Below are 24,641 nucleotides of genomic sequence, written 5' to 3'. Positions count from 1 at the left end.
TTTTAGTTTTCAATAAGCAGCATTAGGGATGTCAGAGAATTCCGCAACGGATCTCGGTGAGGCCGAATGCCAGTGCACTCGGCCCCCTGAAATCCATCGCGGAACAAAGCCCCTGCCCCCCCAACCTACGAAAGGCACGCGGGACGAAAGTCCCTGCTGCCCCCAACCCACAAAAGGCTGTCAGGGTGGACACTGAGCCCATAGAATCCCAGAGTAGTTCTGATTCGGAGGAAGAGCAGTCGCTCCTGGGAGAGGAGCGCACCCCTTTTTCCCAGGGCCCGCAGCTGACAGAGATTCCTCCCACCCACATTCCTAGATTAGAAAGCAGTCCAGGGAGTGACCCAGCACCGATAGCAGACTGGTTGGATGTGCGGCGCAGATGCAGAGAGCGGCACCAAATGGAGAGCGCGGAAAGGAGGCGTAGCGCCCGGTTGGCGCTCAAAGAACGGTTGCGCCCAGAGGATCCAAGGGAAAAGGGGAGGGATTCTCCCTAGTCCTTATATTCAGGGGTCTGCCAGTAATTGCTTTTCAAACGGGAACCAAGTGTTCCAACTTAGGGCATAGGGATGCTGCTGCTCAGATCTAGTTGCTACCTGTAGAGTTGTAAGTTGTAAAAGAAGAATAAAGCTTTGAAAAGAATCCCTTTGTCTGCGTCTGGACTTGGCTACTGGATTAGACTGAGAGAGCCCTCCAAAGAGCCCTTGACAAAGGCGTGCGAAACGGAGTACTTACCTGCTCCCGTCCACGCTGCTTTGCGAATGGCGGCCGTCCTGCGGCCGCCATTCGCTTCGTCTTCATAGCCGTGATAGGCCATATGCGTCCCTGCGGAGGCTGTGATAGGCTACGTAAGTATTTACGTAGCCTATCACAGCAGGGGGGGGGAAAACCCAGCATACGCAAATGGCGGCGGCTACCGCCATTTGTGTACGCTGTTTTTTTTTCCCCCTGCTGTGATAGGCTACGTAAGTATTTACATAGCCTATCACGGCAGGGGGAAAAAAACCCAGCATACGCAAATGGCGGTGGCTACCACCATTTGCGTACGCTGGGTTTTTCCCCCCTGCCATGATAGGCTACATAAATATTTACATGGCCTATCACGGCTCAATACAGGAACGCAAATGGCGGCGGCTACGACAGCTGCCATTTGCATCCCTGCAGGGCTGCCCAGCGGCCGGATGTCCGGCTGCAGGCAGCCGGAGCTGGCCGGCGGCTCTGCGGCTTGGCCGCGGAGCGGAGCCGGCCAGGCAGGATTCCGGGGGGGAGGACCGGATCACCTCCCCCCCGTTGAGTATTCCGGGGGGAGGGACGGAGCACCTCCCCCCACTGCGGATTGCCCAGCGCGGAGCCAGGTAGGTGTTTCGTACATCCCTAAGCAGCATATCTTTTTACAGAAGACAAGTCCAAATCTCTGTTGCTACCGGACATGGCCACTGTATGTAATAAGTCAAACTGTGCCTCCCATTCCTAATAAACAGGTGTGTAATAAAAGACAATGGTTCTGAGACATGGAACGGGATTTGGTGTCTCAGAAAAGTTCTGTATAGAAACACAGGTTCTTGATTTTTAAAAAGTTTTCAGATCACCCAAAGGGGACCTACCTTCATAGTTTGCCTGAAATCCTTGAGCACTGACGGCATAATCGCTTACAAGCCACAAGGACAGCACCACCCCTGTACTCACGATGGGAGGAGGCAGCTGGAAACCTGTTAACCTGGAAGAAATCACAAGGGGAAGAGTGACATTAGGAATTCCCAGTTAAACATCTAACATAGAATCATCTGGTTGCCATATTGTAAAAGAGGATTACTCAAAATGCTAGGACAGATTAGCATGATTTCTGACCTCTTGTCACATTGATCTGTACTACTCCCATGTGCAGAATGGCTGGTGACATCTCAATCCCAACTGCCATATTTCCTTGACCCGAGATGAACTTTTTGGCCCAGGTTACAATTTCGGGGAAATGAAACCACCACTGAAGACTGGGGTGGGAGAAGCCAATTTCTACAATGTTTTCAGGGAGAAGGGTTTGATTTGCCTTAATTATATGAGGTGTTTGAGGGTTTTTTTCTCCCCAATCCCTTTCTTAAAAAAAATAGAGAAAAGCCTCATGTTGGTCCAAAAAAACGCCCCAGAGCTCTCCGCAGCCTCCCAACTCAGCTGTGTTTTCTGCTGGGTGATTTGTTTTGTTTTTTGGTCGAGGATGACTATTACCATGAAAGGGGGAGGGTGACACATTTTTAGGATTTTCTGATGGTATCCCTAATGGAGGTTAGGGCAGGGAAGCACTTCCATTGTTCAGTTTGGAGTTGGGAAGCCTACTTTCAGATTCTCATTTGGGCAAGTCTCTCAACCATCCCTATCTGACAGCGTTCTGCTGGGGCTAAAAGACTGCCCTGGGCTACTAAGAGGAAGGTCAGAATACCAAAACTATATTAAATAATAAGGAAACAATGGACAGAATCCAATGGGGTGCTTATTCCCCCACCAGTTCCCATCTGGAACAGAGATTAATGCTTCTTGGGGCAACCAGAAGCAAGAGAAAATGTTCATTTCTAGACTGGGGCAGGTCAGCAGAGTTAAAAAATCTTTGCTTTCATCTTTAAAACAGGGGTGGGAATAGGGATGGTGCAGGTGCCTGATTCAGTTTGGGAATCTGGCAGAACCCCCCACCTGCCCCCCGAAGCCCTGCTTGCCAAGCCCCTGCCCCCGCTCACCCCCTGCCTGTGCATGGTGAGTGGCCCGCACTCAGCCCAGTGGCCTCATCAAGCTCCGTGGTCACCATATTTTGAAAACTAAAATGGCGATCACAAAAATGTGCATACTTGCATATGCACAAAAATGTGCATTCTTGCAAATACACATAAGTATCTATGCACGAAAATGCGCATTTTGCTAATGCACATATTTGCATATGCGAAAATGCACATGTTTGCAATTGCGATTTTATTTTTCAAAAAATGGCAACCAAAGAGCTCAACGAGGCTGCTGGGGTGAATGTTGGCTGTTCGCAGAGCATGGGAGGGGCTCGGGCACAGCCCGGGGACCATCGAGCAGCAGCAGGGGCTGGGCAGGCACCCAGAGAACCCAGACGGGGGTGGGTTCACACATCCCTAGGTGGGAAATGGGGATGGGCAAACAAGCAATGTTGAAGATTGCCAGGATTCTCTAAACATCATCTTGCTGTTGTCCAATGCCCAATTCCCATCTGCATTTGCTATCATTGTTGGCGCTGCCCGGGTGGGAAACTTGCACATACTGAGGAGCGATCAAACAGGAGGTCTGCGCATGTTTTCCCCAAATTTGCACCAGTTCCTTAATGTGGGCACCTATCCTCCATAGGCTAAAGTGGGGCTGATTCAGTCTCCAGAGGAAAGTTGTGCAAATCAGGTAATTTGTACAAATTGAACTGGAAATCATGAACAAGATGAATGTGACCATGTGCGTGACAATTTGCAAACAATTTTGGTGGACACGTGCTGATGCTCGCATTCAGAGCTTCAAATGGAGATGCTTGCATATCCTGTGACCAAAAATGAAATTCTCATACTTCTCTAGTGGGCAACTTGCAGCCCCTGCAGCCACAATCAAAACTTCATGTGTGTAGGGGAGCCGAAAGGAAGAGAAGGAAGGGGGATGGGAGGGAATGGTTCAGATGTCTGGCAAACATTATCTGTTACTCCCACAACAGACTGCTGGGTGGGGATGTAGAAGGGGAGAGAAAAAAGGGGTGGTAGAATGAGAGAAAAAGAGAGCAGCCCCCCCCCCAACTTGAAAAAGAAAGTGTTTCTAGCATTTGGTTGCAAAGATCTCCATGCGGGCCTAGTAAAAGCTTAGAAGTCAGAGGTGAATAAAGCTTCTAGTGATTAATGTAACCTTTCCCAACCTGGTGCCCTCCAGTTGTGTTGGCCTGCAACTCCCATCATGCTGGCTGGGAGTGATGGGAGTTGCAGGCCATCACATCTGGAGGGCATCAGGTTGGGGAAGGTTACATTAATCTTTAGCACCCTGCATAACGTCCTGCAAAATATTATGCAAAACAGCAACAATGACAGAACTGATTGCGTAAAACAAGGCGGTGTGTATAATCTCTCTCTCTCTCTCTCTCTCTCTCTCTCTCTCTCCATCTCTCTCTCTCTCTCTCTCTCTCTCTATATATATATATATATATATATATACACACACACACATACACACACACACACATACATATATATATATACATACATACATACATACATATATCCAATTGTCCAATTCATGTGCCCTTTTTTGTACTGGGTGGTCCATTTTTAAATTTACCCCCTCCCATTGGTTTCAAAGGGAGGTAAAATAACTAATAAAGGATGGTTCCCTTTATCAATTTTTATGAATACATATATAACAAACAAAAGCAGCATACAATAGACTATACAGTAAATAGATTACTATGATAAGTAAATATATATGAATAAAAGCATACTCATGGAAAGAGTCTCAATTTTGAAGAACAATACTAAAGAACACTGATACACATTTATATTAATATTATGCTTCTTTCTCCAATAAAAATTAACCATGCTCTCTCAGGTTTCTCTTTACTTTTTCTTCCATCTCCCAATTGAACCATTTCAGTGAGTTTCATCAATTGAGCTAGCTGCCAAATTCTTCTTATCCTTTCTTTACATGGTGGAACAAGAGATGTCTTCCACTTCTTAGCTATAAATTATCTTTGCAGCAGTCAATTAATTACAGAACAATTTTCTTCTTTTCTTTTTTATTAGGAGTTGTAAATGTTCTTGAAACAAAAGTTTTGGCTTTAAGAATAGGTCATAATTGGACGTTCTCATGATGTCTCTTTTCACTTGATATAGCGCCGGCTCCAGGATTTTAAGGGCCCTTGGGCAAGAAGTCACCCTCAGTGGCCCCCCCCCCTCTACCTTCTCGCAGGTTGCAATGATGAAGAGGAGGAGCAACTCCAGGGGCCACTTGTCAATGGGCCCCCGCTGGCGTGTGGGCCCTTGACACCTGCCCTCACCTTGACACCTGCCCTCACTTGATACCAGAGCTTCATATTAAAGGACAATGCTACTAACATGTGCAAGCAGTCCTGCTGTGGGAGAGTTGGATCTCCAGCAAGTATTTATCTCAGTTTTAATGATTTTCTTCAATGTCTCTGAATACTTAATATTACTTACAGCTGGGCCCTAAACATGTTTTCTTGGAAATACTCCTCACTGAGGTCAATGGGATTTACTTCCAGTATTGCTTAGGATTCAAGCCTTAATTTATTTACTTAACAGGGCATGTAATTGAGCTTCTGATGGCAAAGAAGATGGGTTTACTTGGTGCAGAATTATGTCATGGTGTTTTAGCACAGTGTTGTTCCCGAAACACTGATAGCATACCAGACAAAATTCTATAGATTAAAATAGGAGCACTATCTGGTACTTTTAACACCCCCTTTCTCTCACCAGCTGTTCACCCCCTCCTCTGCTTCCACTACTAAATACTGCTGAAAGCTTATCTCTGCTGGCTATACACAGGGTTGCCAAGTTTTTAATGAGGCATGGCTGCTGTGCCTTTAACTGTAGCTTGATCACAGCATGGGGAGAATTTCATTCATTCATTCATTCATTCATTCATTCATAGCTTTTATACCCCTCACTTCTGCCAGAAAGACTCCCAAAGTAGCTTGTAGATCAACAAAAATTAGATAGTCCCTGCCCTCAGGCTTACACCCTAAAAAGGATGACATAAAAGGGAAAAGGGAATAGGGAGGGGAAAGGAAAATCAGAAAACTCGGGGACTAATCCTTAATGTCATACAGATCTTGTAATGGCCAGCTCTCTGCAGATGAACTTCAGCCAGGTGTTGTTTGTCTTGTTATCACAAACAGCTGCAATGGAAATAGTTCAAAGAAGATGGAGCCAAAGATTGCTGGTCTCTCAGCAGAGTAGATGGACCTGCCCTGTGTTCTGTAGGGATGTACGAGACTTTTCATCCTGTTCACACATCATGTGAAGAAGATTTCCTCTTCACAACCCCAAATGCAAACCTGAGCAGGAATTCAATTCTCGGGAATCTCTGCAATTTCCTGAGCTTGCGTTCACATTCAAAAATGCACAGTCATGCAGATGCACACTTCTACAAGTGAACCCTTTTGAAAATGAGCATTTCCCCCCCAAACCCATGTTTTCACATTTTAGCCTATGGGGGTGGGCAGGGAGCGTGCATGTGTGTATTTGGGGTGCATGCATGGAAAATGTGCATGTTTCATGTTTGAATGCTCATGTTCGGGAATGAAAACAAGGCAAGATGAGCATCGTGGTGGAAAAGGGTGAGTCTCAACAAGCTCGAACATGACTTTTTCTCCTATCCCTGTTGGTGGGTTTACTTAAAAGTGGAGGTGGGAGCAGTATGAGACCACAGAAGTTCCCCGCAGTGCCCTGAAATGACTGTATATCAAAGGCCTTGTGGGAAATTGTGGGGCTGCCTTTGAAAACGGTCCGGAAACTTCAGCTGGTCCAAAATAGGGCAGCAAGATTGTTAACAGGGACTAGCCAGAGAGCTCATATTACGCCAGTACTTTTCCAGCTGCACTGGCTGCCAGTCCATTTCCGGGCCTGATTCAAAGTGCTGGTATTAACATTCAAAGCCCTTAATGGCTTGGGGCCAGGTGATCTGAAGGATCACCTCTTCCCATATGTGCCTGCCTGGACCTTAAGATCATCCTCAGTGGCCCTTCTCCGTGAGCCCCTGCCAAAGGAAGTGAGGCAGGTGGCTACTAGGAGGAGGGCCTTTTCTGCTATGCCACACCGGCTCTGGAATGAGCTCCCTAGTGAGGTTCGCCTGGCACCTACATTGTATTCCTTTTGGCACCAGGTGAAGACCTTTTTATTTTCCCAGGCATTTTAGCATTTCAGCTTTCTAGACTTTTAGCTTTGCTGTTTTAAATCTGTATTTTAAATTCCTGCACTGCTGCTAGGTTTTATTGTGGTTGTATTGTTATATTTTGGTTTTAATGTTCTATATATTTTAAATTGTTTTATTGTGTGCTGTTCGGTTTTAATTTTTGTGAACCGCCCAGAGAGCTTCGGCTATTGGGTGGTATAGAAATCAAATAAATCAATAAAAATAAAATATAAATAAATAAGTAAATAAACAAATAAATACATTCAAATGATGGATGAAGACTGAAGTCACCAGGGGCAGGTGTCAGTGCTAGTGGGCCCTGCCTTGGAGTCAGAATGGACGAATCACTAGGGGTGCACGAAAGTCACTTACCTGGTCTCGCAGCTTTTCGCGGTGGGCGGGAGGCACTTCGCTGCTCCCCCCGTGAAGTTCAGGCTGGGGGGGGAGGCTTCCCGCCTCGCCCCAGCCGAAATTCAGGCCGGGGAGGAGGCGCCTCGCCTCGCCCGGCCACGAAATTAAAAGTTAAAAAAAAAAACGCCCGTGATAGGCTACGTGACGATTAATGTAGCCTATCACGGCTAGATCTGCAAAGTCAGCCATGATAGGCTACGTAAATCGTCACGTAACCTATCACGGGTGACTTAAAAAAAAAAAAAAGCGCGCTGCCCCCATAGGGAGCCGCCATTCGCGTTCCTTATTTGGTCGCTGTAGTCTACGTAAATCTTTACGTAGACTACGGCGAAAATAAGGGCAGCGCAAATAGCGTTGCCCTTATTTTTGCCGTAGTCTACGTAATCTTCACGTAGATTACAGCGACCAAATAAGGAACAGGAATGGCGGCTCCCTATAGGGGCCGCCATTATCCGTACGGGCTTTTTTTTTTTTTTTAAGTCACCCGTGATAGGCTACGTGACGATTTACGTAGCCTATCATGGCTGACTTTGCAAATCTAGCCGTGATAGGCTACATTAATCGTCACGTAGCCTATCATGGGGGCGTTTTTTTTCTTTTTCTTTTATTGGAATGGCGGTGGTGGCAGCCGGTCGAAAGACCGGCTGCTGCTCCCGCCCCGGACAAAGACCCGACGAACCGCCGGCTGGACCTGCCGCCGGGAGGGACATTCGCCAAAGGTAAGTCCCATCCCGGGGGGGGGGGCGGGGGGCGGGGGGGGGCGGAGAATTTCTCCCCGAAACTTGTTCAGGGGGCCGAACACGTTGGCGCTCAGCCCCCTGAAGTTTCGGGGAGAAATTCTCCGCCATCCCTACGAATCACTCTCTTTCTGTTCCATGTCACTTTTAGAGGGGTTCATTCGTAAGTCTGTTTATTTTATTTATATTTTTTTACATTTATATCCCACCTTTTTTCCTCCTTAGCGAACCCAAGGTGGCGTACCTAATCCTCTTCCTCTTCATGTTATCCTCACAACAACAACCCTATGAGGTAGGTTGGGCTGAAAGTCTGTGACTGGCCCAAAGTCACCCAGTGAGCTTCTATGGCTTAGTGGGGACTAGAACCCAGATCTCCAACACTCTAACCACTACACCACACTGGTGTTGGGTGTCATGTTTCTGATTTGATCCAAATACGTTTAAAAAATTGCAAGAAAATCTGTATTTTACAAATGTATTTCCCCTCAAAATGTACATTTCTGGAGGTATTTATGGATAGAGTTTTTGAGCAAAGAATTGCATCAGAACATTTGAGACGTGCAAAAGCCAGAGGATAGCTGTTGCTATCTGCATTTCAGATTGGGAGGTGAAAATCAGGACAGTTTAGAAGGGAATTCACACCGATCAAATTCCTCAAGCATCTCCATTAGGTACCTGAGGCCCTGGCAACCAGGGATGCTGGAGAAATTCGAGATGGATTAAAATGAGTTCGGATTTCTAAGAATCCAACCTGCAGAATCCGCTGGAGAGCGCCCCGCTCAGGCTGTGCAGAGTCGGTGGACTTTCGGATGATTTTTTTACTTTCCTGAAATTTACGCATGTAAATCTGTAGAAAAACACATATGTTTCTGCTGAGGAAACGAATGAAATGGGGGACAGTACACTAAATGCTACATACTGAGGTAAATTACGTAAATACTTATGTAAATATTTACATAAATATTTATGTAAATATTTACGTATTTTCCTGCATGACGAAAAAAAATGTTCGCATCTGTCTGTGCGCGGATGACAGAACAAAACGTGCCCGACAATCCGTGAAACACAGATGGAGCAGATTTTTCACAGTCTGTACATCCCTACTGTCTGTACTACGCAAGTGTGCTGTGTGCTGATGTCGGGCCTACAGACATGAGTGGGCTAGATGGACACATGGCCTGACAGTATAACGCAGCTTTGTACGTTCATCCAGGGTGATGAAAAAGTAACATCCTTCATTTATATCTTATTTGCCAGCACAGCAAATCATAGGGCTGGCTCGACAGGCTTGACAATGGCAGGCTTGATCTGTGAATTAAAGATAATAGTGGGTGACATTTTGCAGCCCCCCTAGGCTCCCTCTGTGAATGACTTTTCTTCCGTAGCTAGATGGTGATTGTTAATTTTATTAACACAGGTTTGTTCAGCAATAATTTCTGAACTGGCATTATGAGATCCCAGGTATTAATTCCCAGCTGTTCTATTGACACAGCTGGGAAAGGTCTAATGTACATTTCTGATGAACAATTACAGTTTTATCTTCTCAATCCTACTGCCTCTCACCTGGCTAAGGCAATTTATAAAATAGCTTTAAAGGTGGGTTTTAATTGAAAGAGGGAGGGTGGAGTGCTCTCTCTTGCTTCCATCAGTTTAAGACATAAAGTTCAACTATAAAAAACATTAGGAACAGGTAATCGACCATAGGGACGGACATCCTTTTTCTTTCTTTCTGTGCAATGCTCTGGGAATGCTGCTATGTCATCCTGTAGCTCATTTCCAGGATGATCCAGCCCCATTTTGAAAGCAAGTAAAAGTGGGACTTGCACTTCCAAGCTTTAAAGACATGCTTAAAGGCACAATTCAATGCATATTTAGACAGAAAAACTTCCTACAACTCCCAGGATGCCCCAGCCAGCATGCTGGAAGTTGTAGGACATTTTTCTGTCTAAACTTGCATAGGATTGCACCCTAAAGAAGGAAAATAATGGAAAATATCCTAAGACCACCTCATAATTGGCAAATCCAGGGAAGGGGTGTAGCTCAGTGGTAGAGCCCCTGCTTTGCATGCAGAAAGACCCAGGTGGAATCCCCGGCATCTCCAGGTAGGGCTGGAAAAATTCCTACCTGCAACCCTGGGCAGCTGCTGCCAGTCAGTGTTGACAATACCGGGGCAGATGGTCCATGGGTCTGACTCAGTATAAGGCAGCTTCCTATGTTCGTATGCTTATTAACTGGCCCCCCATCCAAAAGTCTGCCCCCACTCCATGCCCCCCTCCTCCTGACCTTTGAGAGAGTTTTTGCACCCTGAAACCTCCAACATTTGGATGGGCATAACCACTTGGCCAAGCCCTAGCTACCAGGCACAAAGAAAAGGGAGGCTGAAGGAGGCTTGCCACCTTTTTTACTCACCAGGCCGCACTGCCTTCAGCAATGAGACCAACCTCCTCAACCTGGAGCTCTCCAGATGTTTTGGATTACACTTACCATCTACCCTCGTGAACATGGACAATGGTCAGGGATGCAGGGAGATGTAGTCCAAAACATCTGGTGGGCACCAAGTTGGGCCAGTCTGAGCTAGACAACAAGCAGAAGATCAGGAGATGCTTTCCCCATGACGTAGCTTCATGTCAACTGATCCATTTCTGTCTACTACACACCTGCAATAAGGCATCAGTATTTCAGGGTTGTTAAAAGGATTGCTGTGTCCTGCTTTGAACACTCTGAAAGCAATGTATAAATGAGGGATGTGTGGATTCCTCTAGTTCTTCAATTCTATTCATGTTTTGTTCCATGGGTAGCGATGGGGGAGAATTCCGCCACGGACCCCAATGAGGCCGGATTCCAAGAATCCAGCGCCATTGGGACCCGTGGCAGAACGGAACACTCACCTCCATGCCCCTCTGGAATCCATGTGGGTCGGCTCCCCATGTGTGTTGATCCCGCTGAGCCGGCCACCAGCTCCGCTCCACTGGCGATACAGCCAGCCGCCATTGCCATGCTGTATCGCTCGGGTAGGGTGAGTCTCCGGACGCAAATGGCGTAGTGGGCGCCATTTGTGGCCGTAACGCTGGTAGATTAGCCTAAATGCAGCCATTTACGGCTGCATTTAGGGTAATCTACCAGCTTTATGGCCATAAATGGCTCCCACTACGCCATTTGCGTCCGAAGACTCATTTACCCTACCCCAGCAATATGGCATGGCAATGGTGGCCGGCTGTATCGCCAGCACAGTGGAGCCAGTGGCCAGCTATGCAGGATTGCCGCGGAGCGGAGCCGGCCTGCACAGATTCCGGGGGGGAGGGATGGATCTCCCCCCCCCCCGTGGAACCCCTGCAGACTCAAGGTGAGGGAGTTTCACACATCCCTATCCATGGGTAAAGTCTACCTTGTGTTTCACTCCTCCTCAATTCCAGATCAGCAAGCAGAATTGCTTCAGTTGATTCTGGAACTGTAGTATATGCATTTCATCTTAAGTTAATTTGCATCTCTCCCACCCACCATTTTGCACTACCCAAAAATGTTTTGGTAAAAAACAGCAACCCCACCCACCACAAAAAGGGGGAGGGGGATACAGAGTTAAATGGACAAATAGGATGACCTAGTTAAAGGCACCTTACTATGTAACATGACACTATTACAACAAAGTATGGATGTACGAGAGATTCATTTCAGTTCATTTTGATCAGGATTTACTCAGTTTGCATCTTTTGGACCAAACACAGACTGGAATGCAATCTGCAGTTGAAGTCCATACATTCGTGAGCTTGCAATGTGATTTGGGGACATCCCCCCCCCCATGCATTCAACAGGATATATATATTTGAAAAACATGTACATTTGCAAAAGTAATCCAAACACACTTTAATCAATAGGAGAAGAATGCATATGTGATTCATAGACCAAAAGAAATGTGTTCAACAGCATGTGAACATTTGAAAAGTGTGCATGAAAAAATGTGTACTTTTGAAAAATTCACAGGAATATGCTTTAAACAAAGGGAGAAGAATGCATATATTTCAAAGTTGTGCACAACTGATGCATACATTTGGGAAAATATAAATGGATTTTCATGCAGAAAGAAAAAAACAAAGCTTTCAATCTGATATGAACTCGAGAAAGAACAAGCTTCAAGAAAGATGGAATTAGGGATGTGCAAACACACCCCAGCTCAGGTTCTCCGGGCACCCACTGAACCACTGCCCCCGCTCACCCCCCCTTGGACCCCCCCTCGAACCCCCACGAGCTTGGCGAGTCACCCGCACTCACCCTGGGCCCATCCGGCAAGTGCCCATTATTTTGACGCTTTTTTAATGGAAAAAAGGAAGTTTAAAAATGTGCATATTTAAATATGCACAGTTTGGGGCCGGGACAGCTTAATATGTGCAATATTAGAGGCATAATGCCTCCGTAAAAAAAAAGGTGGCAAAATGGCAGGCACCCGCTGGACCGGTTGCGGTGAGTCCAGGAGGGAACGAGCAGGCAGGAGTGAGGGCAGGAGCTTGGTGGACGCAGTCCAGGGGTTGCAGGCATGGGGAGGGGGAAGTGACAGACTCATGGACCAAGCTGGGTGTCCACGACATCCCTAGCTGGAATTCAGAGAATTTCAGTGAGCTTGGGTTTTGCTGATTCACACATCCCTATATCAAAGTTGACCTTTTACACTGTTGTATCAATGTGCACAACTCTCACTGGTAATGTGGGGTGGGGGAGCCACAAATGAACTGCAGCAGCTTCCCCAAGTGCTTCAGATTTCAGCCCCAGCCAACGTGCCAAGTGGTCAGATATGCTGGCAGTTGTAGTCCAAAACTGCAAGGCACCAGGTTGGGGAAGACTGAATTGAAGGATCGGAGGAAGCTAAAGCAAATGATGCAAGGTGCTCTGGACAAGTCCAGAAATAATTCCTAATGCATATTTCCACTTACGAAAGAAGATCAGGCACTCTAGAACTCCAAAGTCCAGGGAGAAATTTAGATTAGTAGTATGACTTTAGAAGCATCCAATAATAATAATGAGGAGGAGGAGGGTGATGATGGTGATGTAATAAAAGATATCTCACTAGTTGTACTGAAACTCCTTAGTTCCCCTCAAGGTTCCTCAAATATTTCACTTGAGGAGGGACCCCTGAATTCATTTCAAATTTTGCTTCAAGTGAAATTCTAGTGGCAACTGTAACTATAATTATTTGCCTTGTACATCCCCCTCCCCCAAAACAAACCCCCAACTCTGAAAAACCAGAACCATTGATGAATAGAATCATAGTGGCCCTTGACAGCAGCAGGAAGCAAAGTTTGTGGGTCTCACCAGTTGTAACACATGGTTTGACCCACTCTAACCTTCAGAGCTAGATTGGACTACAGATGTAAACAGATGATGACTATTAGCTGTGGGGATTTGAAAGGTGTCGAAGATTATTACACACACCAGATTATCTCGTTGATTTACAACGGCAACAGGGAGCCTGCTTGTTTTCTCGGCTCCTGAAAAAAATTAAAACCTAATGATTAGAAATAAACTGTTTTGAGATCCCATCGGAAATGTGTAAATAATGTGCCAATGGACCCCTGCCTGAACAAAGAGATCAGACACTCCATGCCTCAGCTGTTTTAAGAGAAAACCTTGGGAGTCATTAACTGCACAATGTTTTACAGTGTCTAAATACTATAATTTAAGTCGCATTCTTTCTTTACCATCCCTTCCAGCAAGTACAGTATGATCCCCTTCCTCCTACCCCAACAAGAGCCACAAGAAGCAGGGTTTTTTTTTTTTTACCCAGAGCCCTCCGTGGCCAGAAATCCGGCTGCGGACGGCTCTGGCCTGGCCGGGCCTGGCCAGCTACTCTGCGGAGCTGCCGCGGAGCACAGCCGGCCTCGGAGGATTCCGGGGGAGGGAGGAATGGAGCGCCTCCCCCCCGGCGAGGATTCCGGGGGGAGGGACGGAACACCCCCCACCACCATCAACATAATCCGCGAACAGGTGACTTTCGTACATCCCTACATAAAAGCTGTTTCTTTGCTCTTGTAAAACAACCCAGTGCATTTTATAATATCTGGCTTAGGGATGTCAGAGAATTTCACCACAAATCTCGGGGAGGCCGAATGCCAGCACATTCGGCCCCCCAAAATCGGTGGCGAAACGGTCTGCCCCCCCGCCCCCCCCCCGGGACGGGAATAACCTTGGGCGAATCCTCCTGGCAGCGGCGGAGGCTCCGGTGGCGGTGCGGCGGCAGCAGTGGCCGGTCTTCTGACCGGCTGCCGCCACCGCCATTTCCAAGTTAAAAACAAAACAAAACGTGATAGGATTTATGTAGCCTATCATGGCTAAATTTTCAAAAACACCGTGATAGGCTATGTAAATGTTTACGTAGCCTATCACGGCTGAGTAAAAAAAAAAAAATAATCACACGTATGCAGACTACGGCGAAAATAAGGGGAACGCAAATAGCGTAGCGTCTACGCTATTTGCATTCCCCTTATTTTCGCCGTAGTCTACGTAAATGTTTACGTAGACTACACGTGCCAAAATAAGGAACGCAAATGGCGACGCCCATTTGCGTACGCGCGGATTTTTATTTTTTTTTACTCAGCCGTGATAGGCTACGTAAACATTTACATAGCCTATCACGGCTAACTGCAGGGACGCAAACAGCAGCGGCTATGGCCGCCGCCATTTGCGCACCCGGCCAGCCAGGATTCGGGGGGGAGGGATGGAGCGCCTCCCCCCCCGGCCAGAATTTCAGGTGGGAGGGACGGAGCACCCCCCGGCCAGAATTTCAGGGGGAGGGACGGAGCGCCTCCCCCCGCCCAGAATTTCAGGGTAGGGACGGAGCGCCTCCCCCCCACCGCGAATCAATTTCGTGAGAAGGTAAGTCACTTTCGTACATCCCTAAATTGCACATTTGGACTTGAGGAAAGCATCTGTGATGACAAAAGGATAGCAGGACATGAAATGTGTCCAGATGTTGTGTACCATATCCCCCACCCCCAGATCTAGAAATCAAGCCCTTGGGAACAGCCACAGCTCAGTCACAGAGAACACACATTACATGCCAAAAGTCACAGATTCAATTCCCAGCATCTCCTGGGCTGAGAAAGACTCCTGCCTGAATCCCTGGGGAGCTGCTGCCAGTCAGTGCACCCAATACTGAACTAGATGGACTAAAGGTCTGATCTGGTATAAGGCAGGTCCATACGTTCCTAAGATCCAGGAAGCCCAGACTGAGGTGTTGCTTGTGAGAGAGCACCTGCTGCCTCCTCACTTCCCATGACATCCCATGTAGGGCTGTCCACCTCACCTTGCTCCTCCTAGGCTTTTAGCAGGTCCTTTGAAATATGACTCAGAGGTGGAGGCAGAGCCCAGGGTTGCTATAAGACCCTAAGCCGAGACCCTCACAGATACCTTCCCTGGAGCCCAATTCAGCCAAGGAGCTGAGCACCTCCTGTGCCACAACACCTGCTCAACAGTGCAAGGTGCGCACCGCATGTGAAGGCACTGGGAGGACGCAAAGTGCTCCCCTTTGAAGAGCCACCCTCCTCAGGCAGAGGAGGAGGGTGCAGCCCAGGAAGGGTGATCTGGATGGAGGGAGGGAGAAGGCCTCCAGCTTTTGCTGGAGCAAGCTGTGCGCTTGGAAACGCTGTCTGAGGTGCTGAGACTTCTCCTTTGCCTCATTTGTGCCTGCATGGGATGGGTCAGAGCAGTGAGGAGCTCTTGCTGACTAAACAGCATTGCTCCTCACCTCCGTAGAAGGAATGGGAAGCTTCTGTTGCTTGCAATAAAATAGGCACCCTTCCACCCAGAAACCATTTTGAATACTTCCTCTCTTCCTCAGAATAACCCCTCCCATTTCAGGGGGGCAGAGTTGCCATCCTCTGCAACTCACCCCAAACAACCCATTTCGGTAAACTAGAGTACAGCTCTACTATGAACTATCCAGCATTTATACAAACTTAAATATTTGAAATTCCGTCGTGCGTGTTTCCATCCTCCTCCCAAAAGAAGCATACATTGCTTCTTTCCTGGACATGTGAACTGGTAAATCTGCAAACACATGCATAAAATGGGAATAGTACTACACAGAAAGTATCCAAATATATAGACCACTTTACAAATCTGTACAAATGTACAATGAGCTGCTTTTAGAATCTGCACTGTTGGCACTTCTCCTATTTGTGCTTGAAAATAAGGGACACATCTCCCATCCACACTAATAAAAGTTTGTTGAAATATAACAAGATCTCCACTGTACCAAGACCCACAGGTACACATGGTCTCCCCAACCCCCCAAACTTCTCATCATTTACCACCCTCCCAGTTCCTGTTAAAACTGCTTACAGCCTAGCTCCCAATACCAAGCTTGCAATATGATGGAGATACGGCACAAAGCTACAATATGCCCCACAGTAATAACAAGAAAGGCATCAACGAAGCTAAGCATGAATGCATACCAATGTTTCCATCCAACATTGCTCATCAACAATGTCTGTCTATCCATCACACACACACACACACACACACACCACGTACGCTAATCATTTCATATCATGAAGACAGGTGATAGGTGAAAGCGTAATCCTAGGCACACACCCAGAGATTCCGGCACTTCAAGAACATTAGAAGTGGGGACACAGGACACATTCTTATCAATAAAATGGGTATCTTAGTAACAATAGTGTCGTGTTGCCGTGAAAAGCTTACTGACACCTGCCCTTTGCCCAATCTGACAAAAAGCCCCATGCAGCTGCCATTGGCCTTGCAGACACAACCAGACGACATATAGCAAAGATGTGCCTGCTGTCCAGCCTGCTATTTTTTCACCAGGCATTGTCTATGCCCACACACATACACACACAGAGTTAATCAATGGCTTCTGATGAGAAGCACACTGGAGGGCTAGCCATTTGGAGGAAGACACTGGGGTCTGCCTCCCAGACTCTCCAGTTGAGCCTTCCCCAACTTGGATGTCAACTCCCTTCAGTCTCAGCCAACATGGTCAACAATCATGAATGCTGGGAGGTGGGAGTCCAAAACAACTGGAGGGCGAAAAGCTGGCGAAAAGCTGAACGGGAGGATCTGGCAGGCAAACCTTGGTGTCTTAAGCCCTTTGCCCAGAATAGATAGCCCCTAGTCTGCTACCAGTTATGTCCCAAGGAAGCAGAGCCCATGGCAGGCAAATTGTACAATCAATAACCCTTAACAGAAGCTAGCAGGACAGACAGTGTCCAATCTATGATCCACATCTCAGGGCAGAAATGCATCTGAAGGTACAGGGTACAGTCCACAAGCAAGGGCAAGAAAGACAGAGCATTCAGGATCCTGGAGAGGGCACTGGCAGCTGATTGCGTGTTTTAGGGATGGCCGTTGGGGAGAAATCTGGGCCTTTGGGGGCTTCCAGATTTCCTCGGAGCTCGGCTGGCATTTGTGAACCAAGCCATGGGCTTTCCCCCAGAATCTGGGAGCTTCTTGGTGTTTTCTCCCCCTTAAATCGCTGTTTACACAAATTGCAGACACGAGTTAAGTAACTTGCTCAGATTTGGTCAGTATTTTGCACACACTTCGACTATAATATGCTTAACTTTGTGCAAATTCAGCATATTATGGTAGTGATTTGTGAAAATTAAGCAAATTACGGCCAAAATCTGTGCAAATTAAAGCCGAAATTTGTATAAATGGTAATTTAAGATAAAAGAATAAAACCCAAAAATCCACAAGCTGGCCCGACTCAATATAGATTGAGTTACACTGGCACATGGGTAAGTGAGCTGGAGTCCAGGGGACTGAGATGCTGGAATCTCAGCGAACTTCACACCCCCAGACAGATTCCTCCAACATCCCTAGTTCTGATGGAGTCCCAGCTCCAAATGAGCCCTTTTATATTTCCTGAACATGACCCCTCCCAGACTCTACCCCTCAACAGGTAATAAGTGAAAAGCTTTAAAGGGGGAGTCCTTAGGCCTAGGGATGTCAGAGAATTCTGCCACGGACCCCAATGAGGCCAGATTCAAAGAATCTGGCCCCACTGGGGTCTGTGGTGGAACGGAGCACTCACCTCTGTGCCCTCCGGAATCCGTCCAGGCCAGCTCCTCCATGTGGCTGGCCGCCATTGCCGTGCCGTATCGCTGTGCTAAGTCCGAACACAAATGACATCCACTACGCCATTTGCGTCCCTGTTTTCATGTGACAGGCTACGCAAATTATATTTACATAGATATTTGCATAGCCTATCGTGTGAAAAAACAGGGATGCAAATGGTGTAGTGGACACCATTTGCATCCAGACTTAGCACAGCGATACGGCATGGTAATGGGCATGGTAATGGTGGCCGGCCATATTGCCAGAGCTGCAGAGCCAGCAGCCAGCTCCGCAGCATCACCACGGAGCGGAGCTGGCCTGGACGGATTCCGGGGGGAGGGACAGATTGCCTCCCCCCCCCGCAGACCCCCTAGACCCGGAACAGGGTAAGTGATCCGCCCATCCCTTCTTAGGCCTAAAGACAAGGACTGTGTTACCTATCAACCTGCTCCTACCTGTTGTACCACCTGTGTTGATAAGGAGAAACTGGGGAGTGTGAGGTCCCAAGTGGGGAAGGACCAGGTTGCTCTAAGGAGTTCAACTTGAGGGGTTTCATTTCTGGGGGTCCTGTTTCAAGCATCTTGAGTTCCAGTAGGTCCTGGCTGTCAGTTTCAGGCTGACAATTGTGGCTAGAATCCAGTGCTTCCATCACTGGCACTGGCTTCATCCAACCACGTCCTCACCCTGGTTGCTGCTTGAGGTTTGGGTCATGAGATTATCCATTGCACATGGGAACAAACGAAGCCACAATTGGCCAGAAGGAAGTGCTGTAACAACAGTCTCAGTGCCATCAAGGGACACAAGGAGCCAATGGGGTTTAATCTGGTCCTATAAAGCCCTCGACTCTGCCCTGGCTCCTCAGCCTGAGCAACTTTTCTCTCTACCTAATCAGAGTCCTACTGTGCTTCACTTCCCATAATCTGCCTCTCCAGAGACAACCAGCCTTCTGCATGCTGACACTGGCAGAGCTACATCAACCAGCCCTAAAAGCAGCGCCTGAAGGACAGTATTCTTATGGACAGAGCCTAAGCGGTTAGGAGGATGGCATTAGTGGAGGGATGGGCAAGCTCCCTGTTCCCTCTTCGGACACTGCTCACCAGTCTCCCGTGACTTGCCCCATCCTGGCGGGTGTGCAGGACAAGCCACCAGATGGCCTGTGGGCACCTGGCGAGAGCTCGCAGTTTCCCACTTTTTCACAAGCCACCATTTTGCACAAAATCGCTGTCACGTTTCCCTTTGTCCCTGCTGTAAAACTTCAAAAGCCAAATGAAAACACAGACAAGAGACTTCAGTTCCAAGGCTTTTAATCCACTTAATTCAATGGGTCATTCAGATGCTAATTGTCAGTGACCCACAGTCTACAAAGGAAATACCTTCAGGGAGTTCAAAGGAAAACTACGAAAGTTGCCCACCGTCTGAGGAACAGGTGAACTTGCTGCCCTAACTTAAGGGGTAGGGGTGGGGATCTGCCTCTATCTTGTGAGAACTCTAAGCGCAGCTGTTCCCTCTGGGCCAATCGGGCTTATCGCCTAAGCTCTGCCCTTGCCGTTTCTCTCTTCTCTCTGCATCTGCATCTAGCGTCTAAGAATTCAGGCTCTGCCAGCCCCCCTTCTCCCTCTTTGCTATCTCTCATAGGGATGGGAGAAGAGGGGCCCTCTCCATCCAGCTGTGCTTTTGAAGCTTCTGTCCAGGCCTGGGAAATTTCCTCCCCCATGTTTTGCGGTTCCTCTTCAGATTCTGAGCTACTCTGCCAATTGCTGTGCTCAGGGGCAACCCTGACAATCGCAGGTATAGCTATTTACAGGCATTACAATTTGCACAAAATCATGGCCATTAATAGCTTGATTTCTGCACAATTGCATGTGTAAATTGTCTAAGTAATCTAATGGTCTAATTGTGTGCCGAGTCGAGCAAGCTCAGGGATCTGCGAGCTGGCGCCCGGGGGGCCGAGCTGGAAAAAACTCACCAAACTCCACCCCAAACAGATTCCTTTGACATCTCTAAATCAGTGTCAGGGGGACTGGGCAAGTGGATAAGAAGAGAGTGGGTTTGGGATTATATGTGGTGATAACACGTGAGGTGCTGATAACATGTGAGGTGAAGAAAATGAAAGGGGTTTGAAAGGGACTTCCAAAAAATCAAGACAGGAGATTAAAATGCTCAAAATTGTATTTATTTGGGTATATTTTAGACAATGTATCTTAAGGAGGATAAGGAAGAGATGGGGTGGGATGCATATCAATTAGTATTTATTTACCACACACAGAAACCAAGAAAATGTCTCTAGTGTTGGCAGTAATGGACAGCAAAGAGAAAAATGGAAGTTGGACATGATCTTCAGTGGGGATCTTGAATATGGTTGCACTCCCCCTAAAGGATCAGGTTCCTCATTTGGGGGTGCTCCTGGACCCAGAACTGTCACTTGAGGCACAGGTGAACTCAGTAGCACAGAGCACGTTTTATCAGCTTAGGCTAGTATACCAACTCCCCCTTATCTGGACAGAGATAGCCAAGCTACAGTTATTCATGCTCTGATAAATTATAACCTCTCGTCTGGATTACTGCAATGCAATATATTTGGGGCTGCCTTAGAAAATGGTCCGGAAACTTCAGCTAATCCAAAACAGGGCAGTAAGATTGTTAACAGGGACTGGCCGATGAGATCACATTACATTGGTACTTTTCCAGCTGCACTGGCTGCCAGTCCTTTTCCGAGCTCAATTCAAAGTGCTGCTGTTAACATTGAAACCCCCAGATGGCTTGGGGCCAGGTTATCTGAAGGATCGCCTCCTCCCATATGTGCCTGCCCAGACCCTAAGATCATCTTCAGGGTCCTTTTTTGTGAGCCCTTGCCAAAGGAAGTGAGGTAGGTGGCTACCAGGAAGAGGGCCTTTTCTGCTGGGGCCCCCCAGCTGTGGAATGAACTCCCTAGAGAGGTTTGCCTGGTGCCTACGTTGTACTCCTTCTGGCACCAGGTGAAGACCTTTTTATTCTCCCAGTATTTTAGCATTTTAGCTTCCTAGTCTTTTAGCTTTGGTGTTTTAAATCTGTATTTTAAATCTCTGCATTGCTGCTCAGTTTTATTCTGGTTGTACTGTTATTTTGCGGTTTTAAGCTTTCGTATTGTTTTATGCTGCAGTTTGTGGTTTTAATTTTTGTGAACTACCCAACCCAGAGAGCTTTGGCTATTGGGCGGTACAGAATTAAATAAATAAAATAAAAATAATTAAAATATAAGTTCACCTCATGTCAGCCATACTAGACTTCACCTGGCCATGACATTACTGTGGTCTACACCGGAGTGGGAAAAAGATAGAGTTACTGAGGCCTGAGGATGCAGACAAGGTGCTTGGCCAAGTCCGATCGACCACTTGTGTGCTTGGCCCTTGCCCTTCATGGCTTATTAAATCAAACAAGGAGAGGTTGTCCGGCTGGGTCCAGGAGGTTGTAAATTCCTCCTTGACAGAGGGAGTGGTGCCTGCCACTTTAAAAGAGGCAGTAATTAGACCACTCCTGAAAAAGCCTAACCTGGACCCAGAGGATGTTAACAATTATAGGCCAGTGGCCAACATCCCCTTCGTGGGCAAGGTGCTTGAGCGGGTGGTTGTAGGACAGCTCCAGGCACTCTTGAATGAAACGGATTATCTAGATCCATTTCAATCGGGCTTCAGGCCTGGTTTTGGAATGGAAACTGCCTTGGTCGCCCTGTGGGATGACCTCTGCCGGGAGAGGGACAGGGGGAGTGCGACCCTGTTGATTCTCCTGGACCTTTCAGTGGCTTTCGATACCATCGACCATGGTATCCTTCTGGATAGGTTGTCTGGGTTGGGAGTTGGAGGCACTGCACTACAGTGGTTCCGCTCCTACTTGGATGGCCGATTCCAGAAGGTGGTGCTGGGGGATTATTGCTCTGTGCCATGGCAATTGTGCCATGGGGTTCCACAGGGCTCTATTTTATCCCCTATGCTGTTTAACATCTACATGAAACCTCTGGGGGAGGTTATCCGGAGGTGTGGGCTGAGGTGCCATCAATATGCGGATGACACCCAGTTCTACCTCTCTTTCTCATCAAAACCAGGTGAGGCAGTGGCTGTTCTGAACCAGTGCCTGGGCACGGTAATGGACTGGATGAGGGCTAATAAACTGAAACTCAATCCAGATAAGACGGAGGTACTGTTAGTGGGTGGTTCGTCTGCCCGGCTAGGTGATATTCAACCTGTTCTGGAGGGGGTTGCACTCCCCCTAAAGGATCAGGTTCGTAGTTTGGGGGTGCTCTTGGATCCAGAACTGTCACTTGAGGCACAGGGGAACTCAGTGGCATGGAGCACTTTTTACAAGCTTAGGCTGGTATACCAACTACGCCCTTATCTGGACAGAGATAGCCTAGCTACAGTTATCCATGCTCTGATAACTTCTCGTCTGGATTACTGCAATTCGTTATACGTGGGGCTGCCTTTGAAAACGGTCCGGAAACTTCAGCTGGTCCAAAATAGGGCAGCAAGATTGTTAACAGGGACTGGCCTGCGAGCTCATATTACGCCAGTACTTTTCCAGCTGCACTGGCTGCCAGTCCATTTCCGGGCCCGATTCAAAGTGCTGGTGTTAACATTCAAAGCCCTTAACGGCTTGGGGACAGGTTACCTGAAGGATCGCCTCCTCCCATATGTGCCTGCCCGGACCTTAAGATCATCATCAGCGGCCCTTCTCCGTGAGCCCCTGCCAAAGGAAGTGAGGTGGGTGGCTACTAGGAGGAGGGCTTTTTCTGCTGTGGCACCCCGGCTCTGGAATGAGCTCCCTAGTGAGGTTCACCTGGCGCCTACATTGTATTCCTTTCGGTGTCAGGTGAAGACCTTTTTATTTTCCCAGGCATTTTAGCATTTTAGCTTTCTAAATTTTTATCTTTGCTGTTTTAAATCTGTATTTTAAACTCTTGCACTGCTGCTAGGTTTTATTGTGGTTGTACTGTTATATTGTGGCTTTAATGTTCTGTATATTTTAAATTGTTTTATTGTGTGTTGTTTGGATTTAATTTTTGTGAACCGCCCAGAGAGCTTCAGCTATTGGGTGGTATAGAAATAAATAAATAAATAAATAAATAAATAAAATAGATGGGGATCTACTGGTTGTAAACTGCCCAGAGAACTTCAGCTATGGGGTGGTAAATAAATAAATAAATGAGCGAGCTCTGGGTGATTTGTGGTAGATCTGTGACAGTTTCAGACTCCCAACTATTTAATAATATCAATAAAATTATTTTTTTACACCTCAGTTAGGCTACTGAAATGTAGAAAGCCTGGGGTAGGCAGGAATACTCTTTCCTGTGAAAAGACTATGAAAGTAGAGATGGCCGGATGCCCCCAGTTTGGGTCCACCAGGTGCTTGTCCAGCCACTGATGCAGCTTGCACACCCCTGGATCCGAGCTCCCCCCTTCTCGCTGAGTCACCCACACTCACCCTGGACCCATCCGGCAAGCTCTGCAATCACCATTTTGCGAAAGAAAATAGCAATCACGAAAATGCGCACATCTGATCTTACACAAAATGGTGCTGTGAATGGCTAATATACGCAAGATTACAGGCATAAAGGGGTTTGGCAGGTGCGGCTCGGGACAGTGGGTTGGGGGGAGTCTGTCAGATTCCTGGACCCAATTGGACACCCGTGCCATTCTTACATAAAAGCTCAGTTCAGTTGTGGTACTGAAAACAAATCCCTGGGCTCAGAATGTGCTCAGAGGGTGTTCTTTAATTCTGCTTGGTGGGTTTGGGCGTTCTAGTAAAAATAAAATAGAAAAAAAGTAGATCTAACAAGCCTGAAGTCTATCCAACCCTGCTCTACACACCATGTCTTTGGCCTATTTATCTTTTGGTATTGTATTCTGCTCTGTACTGTTGCTGCAATAGTTAATCATCAGTGAGAGGCATCAATCATGCAGCTGAGATTCAAATTTTGCCTAAAGTGGAATTTGAAGCCATTGGAGGTGACGGGGGCACTTCAGGCAAAGCCCTTGACAGATTCTGATGGAAGACAAAGAAGTTTTGATAAGGCTTGCAGCATTTCCCAGATGGATCATTTTGGTTATATCACTGGATTTCTGACTAAAGTAAATGCAAGAACAATTTAGAAGTTCCTTCTCATATGAAGCATGTGAGAAGTCTCAAGAGAAGCCAAGAGTTTGGAGAAGTCTAGCATATTCCTCAGGGGACATCTCAAGAACGTAATAAGGAAAAGCATCCTGTCACAGCACAAAATATAATACAGGCTGCAGGTGCTCACCCCTCTCTCGGGTATCAAAACATTCATGTGATAAAACAGAAGCCATTAACCTTTTTTCCCCTGGTATGTTTCTTATCACCAATTGAATCAGCCATTTAAACAAACATACACATTCCGCTACCGGTGACTGACTCATTAAAACACAAAAAGCCAGAGAACTCTCTCCAAACTTTCCTGGCTTCCTCTAATGAAAATCTAGTGGAACGCACCATTTAACCTGGCATTAAATTACTCTACCACATAGTCCAGTGAGTTTT

At 47.1% G+C, this 24,641-nt stretch overlaps 1 protein-coding gene across 2 annotated transcripts in view; it reads right to left on the bottom strand.

Annotated features, from left to right (window-relative positions):
* CSMD2 (CUB and Sushi multiple domains 2) overlaps positions 1-24,641 on the bottom strand; it is a 916,430-nt gene that overhangs the window by 736,260 nt on the left and 155,529 nt on the right. For both annotated transcript variants that reach the window (XM_084814421.1, XM_084814422.1), the window contains exon 3: positions 1,602-1,714. In XM_084814421.1, coding sequence (XP_084670547.1) covers positions 1,602-1,714 — 113 coding nt within the window. The remainder of the gene's footprint in view (positions 1-1,601; positions 1,715-24,641) is intronic.

The sequence above is a fragment of the Heloderma suspectum genome, chromosome 10 (genome assembly GCF_057233095.1).
Source record: "Heloderma suspectum isolate Gila_16-S chromosome 10, 16-S_ref, whole genome shotgun sequence".
Lineage (NCBI taxonomy): Eukaryota > Metazoa > Chordata > Lepidosauria > Squamata > Helodermatidae > Heloderma > Heloderma suspectum.
Note: the sequence above shows the minus strand (reverse complement) of the source record. Positions and strands in the feature narration are given on the sequence as shown.